General features: G+C 72.7%; 2 protein-coding genes across 2 annotated transcripts in view; both read right to left on the bottom strand.

Annotated features, from left to right (window-relative positions):
- Nucleotides 1–1,163: 1,163 nt before the first annotated feature.
- On the bottom strand, nucleotides 1,164–8,417 carry H696_05411 (TKL protein kinase; the record flags this gene model as incomplete). The annotated part of the gene is made up of 5 exons (XM_009499244.1): nucleotides 1,164–2,068; nucleotides 2,162–2,204; nucleotides 2,308–2,414; nucleotides 2,541–6,764; nucleotides 6,923–8,417. The coding sequence occupies 5 exons, from the start codon at nucleotides 8,415–8,417 to the stop codon at nucleotides 1,164–1,166; spliced, it is 6,774 nt and encodes a 2,257-aa protein (XP_009497519.1).
- Nucleotides 8,418–9,661: 1,244 nt separating this feature from the next.
- The window catches only part of H696_05410 (TKL protein kinase), a gene marked incomplete at both ends in the record, with an annotated part of 5,778 nt that continues 5,028 nt past the window's right edge, over nucleotides 9,662–10,411 (bottom strand). The window contains one exon of the mRNA XM_009499243.1: nucleotides 9,662–10,399. Coding sequence (XP_009497518.1) covers nucleotides 9,662–10,399 — 738 coding nt within the window. The remainder of the gene's footprint in view (nucleotides 10,400–10,411) is intronic.

The following is a 10,411-nucleotide window of genomic DNA, read 5'->3' as shown; positions in this document are numbered from 1 at the left end:
GGGGGGGGGGGGGGGGGGGGGGGGGGGGCCTGAATGGGTGACCCCGTGAAAAGCCGCATGAATTGCGAAGCATCCGCATTGGTGGGGGCCGTGGCACGCGCGAACGGCGGCAGGCCGCGCCGCGGCGCCGGACGAGCGCCCCGCTGGGCGCGCCCTCCCCCGGGAGCAGCCTACGGTGTCATCACGCGCGGCCCGGGGAATGATGTGCATGTGATCCCCGGCCGCCGTGTAATGCCCTTCTCGTGGCGCGGCGCATCACTCACCGATTGCCAACGCTTGGGCGAGTAGCCCGGCCTCGCTGCCTATTGTCTTTTCTCCCTCGTACCGCGGATATATACGCACGTTGCCGCTTACTCATGCGTTGCCCGAGCCCAGCCAGGGGGATCACTTCGCTGCCTGTCACGCCGGCATGCCGCCTTTTTTTGGCAGAGTGAAACGCCGCGGCAAGTTGCCGCAGGGGGCCTGTGTTTCGCGGCCATGTCGCGGTCATTTACATCGGCATGTCGCCTCACTTGAAATGAGGGGCGATGCGGCCGCCCGGGGCGGGCGGGGTTCTCCCTCCGCCGCCCGGGGCCCGGGCGTGCAGCCGGCCCCCCTGCCGGGGGGTGCAATAGTGTGTGTGTGTGTGTGTGTGTGTGTGTGTGTGTGTGTGTGTTTGTGCGCGGCTCGCGGACCGGCGAGGCGGGGGGCGCTGGGCGTCTTGTGAAATGCGGCCGTCCGATCGTCGGGCCAGATCCGGCCATGTCTGGGTGGCCGGCAGCATGAGGCCCATGCCCGGGGAATGGGTAACCAGGGGCCGGCAGTGCTGCCGCAAGGCATGGGAGAGGGGGCCGCAGGCGCCTGCAGCCGGGGCGAGGTGCCGGGCGCCCATGGGGGTGGGTTGGTCGCGCCGACGGTTCCGACCAGGGCGGGGGCCCGGACACAAGGACAGGCTGCGGATGCCCCTGTCTGGCGCCCGGTCCCCGGCGGCCAATGCCGCGCCTGCTTCGGTCTCGCGGGAGAGGGGCGGGGGGGAGGGCGCGAGGGCCGGCATGCGCGAGCAGCGTACACACAACAAGGGCGGCGCGAAAGGCGAGGGGGGTGTATTTGCCCAGGCCCCCGTGGGGCTGGGCGGCGCGGGTGCGAGCGGCTAGGGCCACACACCGGGGCGCCTCGCTCGCGCGTCAGACACAGAGGGCCGCCTGCATGGCGCACTTTTGCCGGAAGGAGGCGGCCAGCGGCCGGCCCGGGGCGTTGGAGTCCCACGCCATGTGGAGCAGGTCGGCAAGGGGCCCGGCGGCGGGGGCGCGCGCCAGGTCCGGCCGGTCGCCGGCCAGCACATGCGCGGCGATCTCATCGAAGGAGGCCCCCTCCCAGGGGAGAGCCCGGGCCAGGCACTCCCACAGCATGACGGCCGCGCTGTAGATGTCCGCCGGGAGGAAGAGCTCGCGATCAAGCGGGCGCTTCCGCTGGAAGGCGGCCAGGACCTCGGGCGCGGCGTAGCGCCCGGTCAGGGCATTCAGCTCCGGCGGCTGGGCCACCAGGGCCGACGACCGGTCGGAGCTGAGGTTGCGCGAGGTGCCCAGGTCCCCGAGGGCCGCGCGCCAGCTGCCATCCGGGCGCTGGCTGACAAAGACGTTGCCCGGCTTCAGGTCGCAGTGGGCGATGCCCTGCGCGTGCATGGCCTCCAGCCCGGAGGCCCACTGCTGGCAGATGTCCAGCAGGGCCGCTTGCTCGAGCGGCACCTCCGAGTGCAGCAGCGTGCCGAGATCCGTCTGGTAGCGCTCCATGATGATGGCCGGCGGCTGCTCGCTGTACCCGTACAGCCGGACGACGTTCGGCGCGTCGCGCAGCAGCCACATCAGGGCCACCTCGTTCTGGAAGAGGGAAAATTGCGTGGGCGTCATGCGCGCGGTCTTCAGCTGCTTGATGGCCACGGTGCCCGGGCAGCCCAGCCGGTCGGAGATGCCGGCCCCGACGGCGCGCGCCGCAAAGACCGACGCCTGGGTCCCGGCGCCCAGGGCATCCTCATTGAGGGCGGCAAAGTCATTGGCCACGCTGACCAGGATGCTGCCGGGGAGGGAAATTTCTGCACCCGTGTGGAGCGCCGAGTCAGTATGCGCGCGCAGCTGGGTGGAAGGGGGCCAACACCAAGAGGCAGGCAAGGCAACGCGCAGCGCACCGATGATTGTGTTGAGCACGGTGGCATCCTCGTCATCGAGATGCTATCACGGCCAGGCGGGGGCGTGTCAGGGGGGCGGGGCACAGCTCAGCCAGCAGGGAGGAGGGGGAGGGGGGGATAGAGGAGGCGGTGGCATGTGAACGCACCTTGGCCGGGGCGCGGCGCTGGCGGCGGAAGCGCAAATACAAGAAGAGAACAGCCAGCAGGAGGATCAGCAGCAGCAGCAGACTCAGGCCGATGCCCAAGCCGAGGGCTGGCGTCCGACAGCCGGGGCGAGCGAGCGAGGCGCGTTTGATGCGGGCAAGGCCCGGCGAGGCGCCGCCGGTCAGCGATGCGTGTGCGCAGGGTGTGTCAACAAAAGCAGGGGCAGCATGCGTACCGAGGCCCCGCGAGGAGGATGTGCCGCCGATGCAGTCGGCCCTTTCGGGCCCGGTGCACGCCTTGCACTTCGCGTGGCAGGCGAGGCAGGCCGGCGTCGGGGCGTCCGGGTCGGCGAACGTGCCCTCCGGGCACTCGCCCACGCACCGGCCCCCGTGCAGCAGCAGCGGCGAGTTGCACGCCGTGCAGACGTCCGCCTCCGGGCAGGCCAGCAGCCCGTCCGCGGCCAGGGAGCAGGCCGCCAGCCCGGGGCCGGCCTCGCACCGCAGGCACCCCGGCGCGCAGGACAGGCACACCCGGGCCGGCGCGGGGAAGGGCGCCGAGGGGAACTCCGCCGCGGCGAACTTCTCCCCCGGGCAGCTGCTCACGCAGGCGGCCCCATCGAGCAGCAGCCACCGCGAGGCGTCCGCGCAGGAGGTGCAGGCATTGGCCTGCCCGTGGCACGACCGGCAGTCGGCGTCGCAGGCGGCGCACAGGACCGAGTCCGGCGTGAACTCGCCCGCCGGGCAGGCCACGTCGCAGGTGTGCGTCGAGGGCGACAGGACGAAGCCCGCCCTGCAGGTGTGGCAGTCGGCGGTGCAGCGGTCCCCGAGGTTGGCGGCCAGCGTGCACTCGGCGCACCGGGCGTCGCAGGGGTCGCACCGGCCGGAGGCACTGCAGCCGAAGGTCCCCGCGGGACACTCGTCCACACACCGGCCCTCGAGAAGCAGGTCGATGCCATGGCACGAGGTGCACTCGGAGCTGCCGGTGCCGCTGCACTCGCGGCAGGACGAATCGCAAGCGAGGCATCGGTCGCTGGGGGCTCCGCCGCCGGCCGGGGCCCGGTGATAGCCGGCCGGGCAGGCGGAAAGGCACGTGCCAGCCAGCAGAGCACGGTCGGCCGGGCACACCGTGCACTCGGTTTCCCCGGGGCCGGAGCACGCGGCACAGGTGGCATGGCAGGGCAGGCAGCTTTGCCCATCCTGGAAGGTCCCATCCGGGCAGGTTGCAGAGCAGGCCCCGCCCGTCAGGAGCGGCGTGTCGGCCGAGCAGCTGAGGCAGTGGCCGGGCTCCGGGCCGTAGCAGGTGGCACAGGTGCTGTGGCAGGTGGTGCACAGCCCCCCCTGCGGCGAGGACCCGGCCGGGCAGCTGGTCCCGCAGGCGCCGGCGCCCAGCAGAAAGCCCCGGTCGCACAGGGCGCATGTGTCGGCCGCCGCGGGGCAGCTGGTGCACCGGTCGCCGCACTTGGCGCACCCGGCCCCGCCGGTGTGGTAGCCCACCGGGCAGCCGGCCACGCAGCGCATGGGCGACGCCCCGGCCGGCAGGGCCCGCAGCTCCCCCGGGCAGGCGGTGCAGTCGGTGCTCCGGACCCCGGCGCACTGCTCGCACGACGCATGGCAGGGCAGGCACCGCCCGGCCAGGGCCACGTGCCTGGCCGCGCACACCTGCACGCAGTCGGCATCCTGCAGCACGGCATCCCGGCACCGCCAGCAGTCCTTGTCGGACGGGCCGTTGCAGGTGGCGCACGCGGCGTGGCAGTCCGTGCACGCGTTGGAGCTCGTGTCCCGGTACTGGCCCTCGAGGCAGTTGGACTCGCAGGTGCCCACGGCCGGGCCCACCTCGACGAGCTCCAGCCCGGCCCCGCAGCCGGTGCACTGGTCGGCCCGGCCGCCGGCGCACGCGGCGCAGCTGACGTCGCACGGCTGGCACGACTCGTCGGTGGCGTATGTGCCGGCCGGGCAGGCCGACACGCATGCGCCCTGGCGATCGAGGAGCAGGCCATCCTCGCAGGCCAGGCAGCGGGCCGCCGTGCAGGAGGAGCACCCGGCCGCGCAGGCCGTGCAGGACCCGGTGCCGCCGGCCGCCGGCGGGCTCGCCGTCCAGCGGAAGCCAGCCGCGCACACCTGGCAGGCGGCGGCGCTGCCGGCGCACAGGGCGCAGGAGGCATCGCACACGGCGCACCGGCCAGCCCCGACATACTCGCCCGGGCCGCAGACACTCCCGCACAGGGACTCCAGGCCCGGCTCGGTCGCCAGGAACACCAGCCCCGGCCGGCAGGCGGTGCAGGAGGCATGGCTGCGACATTCGGCGCACGACCCATGGCACGGGCTGCACCGCAGGCTGGGGCTGTCCCAGAAGAGCGACGGGGCACAGCGCGAGCAGGTCCCCTCGGCAGAGCACTCCAGGCAGCCGCTCGGGCAGGGGCGACACTCCTGCCGGGCCGGGTCCGGGACAAAGCCCACCGGGCAGGCGGCCAGGCACTGGCCCAGGTGCAGGTACGTATCTTCCAGGCAGGCGGTGCAGCGGCCGGCATCGCCCGGCAGCGAGCATTCCCCGCAGGAGGGAGCACACTGCTGGCAGGGCACCGCCGAGGGGGACCCCGCCGGGGGGGGCGGCGCCCAGCCGGGGTTACACTCGGCGCAGGAGGCCACATTGGTGCCGGCCACCGAGACAACCTCGCACCGGGCGCACACGTCGCTACAAGCGCAGTCCGCTCGGCCGGGGATCGGCACGGCCAGCCCATCGCAGGCTGGCAGACACTCGGACTCCCAGCCGGGGAGCCAGTGCCGGCAGGCGAGGCACTCGGCCGGGGCCGGGCCCGTGCAGCTGGCGCACCCGGGGCTGCAGTCGGCGCATGCCGGGCCGAAGGTGCCCACCGGGCACCGGTGCTCGCTCAGGGTCAGCACCAGAGGCGCGTCCAGGCCCTTGGCCATGAGCAGCACCGTGGACGTGGGGACGTGGCTGGCGGAGCCGCGCGCGCTTGCCGGCTGGTGGCCGGTGGCGGCCAGCCCGGCCGGGGCCGGAGCATGCGCCACTGGCAGCAGGGCGACGTGCGACAAATTGCCCGGGATTTCCGAGGGCAGGGCGAAAAACTGGGCCGGCAGCAGCCGGCACACCCACCCGGAAGACCCATCACACTGGACCAGCGCCACGCCCAGGACCCTGGGGGTCAGGAGAACCAGCGCCCCGGGGAGCTCCTCCGACCAGGACAGCACCACGGGCAGGGTCCGGTAGGGGAGCCCGTCGAAGAGCGGGCTCGGCCCGGAGATCCGCCCGAGGATTTCCACATTGTACGGGATGGCCGATGTGCGGCCGGTGTAGTGAGCCCCGAAGGGCGGGTGCGCCACCGTCCAAACCCACTGCAGAGTGGCGTCGTAGTGCATTCCGGAGAGGAAAAACTCCCCGGTCGGAGGGGAGGCCGGGGTGGCCCCGGCCGGGCGAACGCCCGCCAGCAGGACCGGCTCCAGATCTGCGAGGCCCGGGCTGTGGGGCGATTGCCGCGCGCGCAGGGCCCCCCAGCGCTTGGTGGCCTGGGCGCGCGGGTCCTTGCCCATCAGGAGATCCAGCGGGTACAGGACGCCGGTTGGCAGGCCGAGTGGCTGGCTTGGCGGCTGGAACACCCACCCGGCGGGCGAGCTGGGCCCGGTCCAGCCCCGGACCCCGGGAAAGAGCACCGGTAGCCAGGAGACCCCGGGCAGGACGGCCTCCAATGTGTCATCGACCGAGGGGGCGAATTGGAACAGCGAGACATCGCCGCTGGCCAAGCGCAAGGCGGCCAGGCTGTCGCCCAGCAGAGCCACCTCGACGCAACCGAGCCCGGACAGCACCTTCGGCACGGCGGCCAGCACCAGGAGACAGCCCTGCGCCGCACCCGAGTTGGGACAAGTGAAGGAGGACAGGTAGATGGTGCCATCTCGGTCACAGGCCAGCACATGGATCGTGGCCGTACCGTGGGCGTCCACGACCGGGGGCACCTCCACCGCCGATGTGAGCTCCACCCCGGACACCGGGACAATCGAGCAGGGCATCTGGCTCGACAGCAGGGATCCCGGGCTGCTGGGGTCCGGCCGAAGCCACAGGGGCGCAGCGCCGCCCGACCGGAAGAGGACCGCATTGCCGAGCAGCTGCTCGGCGGTCACGCCGGTCGGGTGGAATAGGCACACGCCGTTGGACACATGCAGGCGCGAGGGCAGGATCGACAGGATGGCCGGCGGGCCCGGGTCCGACGGGTCCAGCACCAGCGGGCTGAGCTGGTGCGCGACCGTCGGCAGAGCCGGCAGGGGGGCATTTTCCGGGCGCATGCACCGGGAAGCCCCCGGCTGTGGCTCGGTGCCCGGCGGGCAGGCGGCCACGCACGAGCCGACGCCGGTTTGCGGGTCGACCAGCAAGAAGTGTGTGTCCGAGCACACGAGGCAGGAGGAGCCGGCGCACACGCTGCACTTCTCCATGGGGCAGGTTGTGCAGGCTTCGGCGTGGGGCCGGCGGGGACGGGCGCGGGCGCGGGCGCAAGGCAGGGTTAGCTCCGGCGCGTGGCCGGCAGGAAGGAAGCCCAGGGCGAGGGGGGGGGGGGGGGGGACACCGGGCGCGCGTGGGCGACGACGCGCGGGTGAGGAAAGGACATACGGGCCGCGGCGCTGGGATCGGCCCCCATGGCCATGCCGTCGGCACAGCCGCCGCACAGCGCGCCGGGGAAGTTCAAGAGCGACAGGCCGCGAGACGCGGCGCAGGAGAAGCCCCTCGGCAGGGACGAGTGGCTTTGCATGGCACACAGGATGGTGGGGTCGCCGGAGCAGAAGAAGTGATTCGGCAGGAGCAGCTCCCAGCCATCGGTCAGGCCCCATGTGGCTGAGGTCGACCCGGTGGCCGTGAGGAAGGGCCGCAGCGAGGCCGAGGCCGGGGCCCCGGCCGGCATGACCAGCTCGGTGAGCGGCAGCGCGTCGCCCCTGACCAGGGAGAGGCTGAACAGGCGCCCGGACACCTCGTCGCGCAGGAGCATCCACCTTACCGGGGTCGTGGGCTCGAGACTGATGTGAGGCGACCCGTGGGCGCGCAGCCGGGCGCCTGGCGGGAGCCCGGCCCCGGACAGGTCCACCTGCCAGGTGTCATTGCACCCGCCGCTCACAAAGTCCGGACACACATAGATGGCGCCACTGTCAAAGATGGACACCAGGCCGTTGTTGGAATTCCCCGACACCGGCAGGGACACCAGGTCGCCGAGGGGCTCCGCGAGGGTGGTCGACCAGGTGGGCCCGGCGCCGGGGGGGGAATCCACATGGAAAATGGCCAGCGTCGCTTGGTGCCAGACCAGGAAGTAGCCCGACCGGTCGAGGATGGCCCGAGGCGTGGCCCCGGCCGGGGTGGCAAACGCAAAGTGCTTGACGGTGCTGGTGGTCGAGAGGTAGCGAAGCTCCAGGCCCTGGGTCAGCGGCTGGTGCATCAGCAGATGGACGGCGCCCTGGTGGGGAACCCCGTGCGCGAGGTATGTGACGGCCGTCGAGAAGCTGGCCAGATGCCACTGGTTGTTGCGAAAGTGGCCCACCTGGCCGGGTGACAGGGCGATCAGCTCGGCCCCCTGCTGGCCTTCGGCCACCAGCATTTTCCAAGACCCGGACAATGCCGGGGAAAGGTGGGCCCCCAGCATCGCCAGCGGGGCACCGCGCAGCAGCGACCCGGAGCGGGAGTCGCCATTCAGGCTGAACAGCAAATCCGCCTGCCCGTGGACGATCACCAGGCCCTCGGGCCCCGGCAGGGCCAGCTGGCTACGATGGAAGCCCAGCCCACTGGTGAAGAAGCCCACCACCGCGTTGGGATTGTAATGCTCGAACAGGGGGCTCGGGGTCTGGCTGTACGGCAGCGGGGGATTGCTGGCGAGCGGCCGGACCGGCGCCGGGGCGCCCTGCCAGGGGAGACTCCCCAGGTGCCGGGACAGGCCGGCCAGGTCGAGGCCCGGCCCGGCGCCATCCTCCAGGGCCGACGTGGGCGATGCCCGGGCCGCTGGGCCCCAGCAGCCGGCGGCCAGCAGCAGCAGCGGCAGCAGCAGCGGCAGCAGCAGCAGCAGCGGCACCGGCCATGGCCGTGGCGGCCGCCAAGCGCCCACGGTGCGCAGGCCCATGGTCATAGAGGCCCGCGGCGTAACAGCAAGTGCCGTGGAAGGGGGGCCAGGGAGGACGGGCTCCGGAGAGGGCGAGGGCGAGGGCGAGGGGGGGAGGGGGGGGGGGGCGCGAGGGAAAAAGAAGGCGTGGCGAGAGGGGGCGGGGGGCTGAGGGTCGGGCTTGTGGGGCGGCCTCTCCGCACGGCCCGGAAGCGCCGTGCCGCCAGGTGAATGGGCCTCCCGGACGAGGGGCGGGGGGGGGGGGGGGGTCCCCCTGGTCGTGCTTGGGCCCCCCCCCCCCCCCCCCCCCCCCCCCCCCCCCCCGCCCCGCCCCCCCCCCCCCAGCCGGCTGGCATCGGCCCCTGCCCGGCCGGTGGCAATGCCGAGGCCACCCTGGGCCGGGCCCAGTCGCGTGGCAGACGGGGCGGCGGCGGCGGCGATCGTGGACACGGACGCGCGCAGATGCCCCGCCGGATCGCAGGGCCCCGCCGCTTCTGGACCGGGTCTGGGCCCCGTGCGGTCCCGCGCGCCCCGAAGCGAGCCCCGTGTGAGGGGTGTCGGGTCCCGGCCGGATGGTGCCCCGTGTCCTCGGCAAGGGCGGCCGGCGGGCAAGCGGGCTCCGCCCTCCTGGCCCCCAGGGGGCCGGCTATGCCCTCGCCCTCTCCGCCCTCGCCCTCGCGTATTTTGTCTCGGCCCGCCTCGGGCGGCGGCGCCCGCGCGTGAGCTGCACGCAACGCCCTGCTCGTGACGCAGCATGTGATACCAAATGACTGCCAACGCTTGCGGGAGTGCCTCAGCCCCGACGAGGGAGGCCGCGGCCTCCGGCCTCTTTTGCCGATGCTCCTGCATGGGTGCCTGTTGCGGGGTATCCCTCGCAGCCGCTATCCACGTCGCCGCGCTTGCTCGCGCTTTGCCCGATCCCGCCCGGGGGCCGCGTCGCTTCACGGTGCGGGGCGGGAAAGGTGTGTAACGCACATCACCTGATGTAGTTAAAGATTCGGGGATATATATGCTTCATTCTTTCCCTTCATTTTACCAAATCCGCCTCTCTCAGCCCCAAGGTCTCTGAGATCACCCCCTCATCTTTCACTCGGCATAACCGGCTCAAGGTGTGAACTGCGATCACGCCCGGGGCACGTGCGGGGATGCGAAAAAGGGCACGTATGAGTGTTGTATTGCCGGAAATGGCCCGGCCGCGCGCCGGGAGGGGCGCCTGCCTTGCCGGGGAAAAGGGAGCCCCCGGGAGGACGTGCGACATGGGCCGCCATGTCTCACCGATCAGCCGAGAGGGCGGCCATGGCGGCCTTCTGCCGGAGGGCGGCGGCCGGCGGCCGGGTGTGGCCATTCGAGTCCCAGGCCATGTGGAGCAGGTCCGCCAGCGGCCCGTGGAGGCCGTCCGCCGGGGGGCGGACCCCGGACAGGACCTGGGCCGAAATCTGGTCGAAGGTGCACCCGTGCCAGGGAATGGCCCGGGCCAGGCACTCCCACAGCATGACGGCCGCGGAGTAGATGTCCGCCGGGAGCAGGAGCTCCGACTCCAGCGGGCGCTTCCGGTGGAAGGCGGCCAGGACCTCGGGCGCGGCGTAGCGCCCGGTCAGGGCATTCAGCTCCGGCGCCTGGTTCACCAGGGCCGACGACCGGTCGGTGCTGAGGTTGCGCGAGGTGCCCAGGTCGCCGAGGGCCGCGATCCAGGCGCCCGCGGCGTGCTGGCTGACGAAGACATTGGCCGGCTTCAGGTCCCGGTGGGCGATGCCCTGCGCGTGCATGGCCTCCAGCCCGGAGGCCCACTGCTGCACGATGTCCAAGATGGTGGCCTGGTCCAGGGGGACGTCCGAGTGCAGCAGCGTGGCCAGGTCCGTCTGGTAGCGCTCCATCACGATGGCCGGCGGCTGGTCGCTGTAGCCGTACAGCCGGACGACGTTCGGCGCGTCGCGCAGCAGCCACATCAGGGCCACCTCGTTCTGGAAGAGGGTCACCTGGGCCGGGGTCATGCGCGCGGCCTTCAGCTGCTTGATGGCCAC

Source organism: Fonticula alba (genome assembly GCF_000388065.1).
Source record: "Fonticula alba strain ATCC 38817 unplaced genomic scaffold supercont2.10, whole genome shotgun sequence".
Classification (NCBI taxonomy): Eukaryota; order Rotosphaerida; family Fonticulaceae; genus Fonticula; species Fonticula alba.
This window is presented reverse-complemented; position numbering and strand designations above follow the sequence as displayed.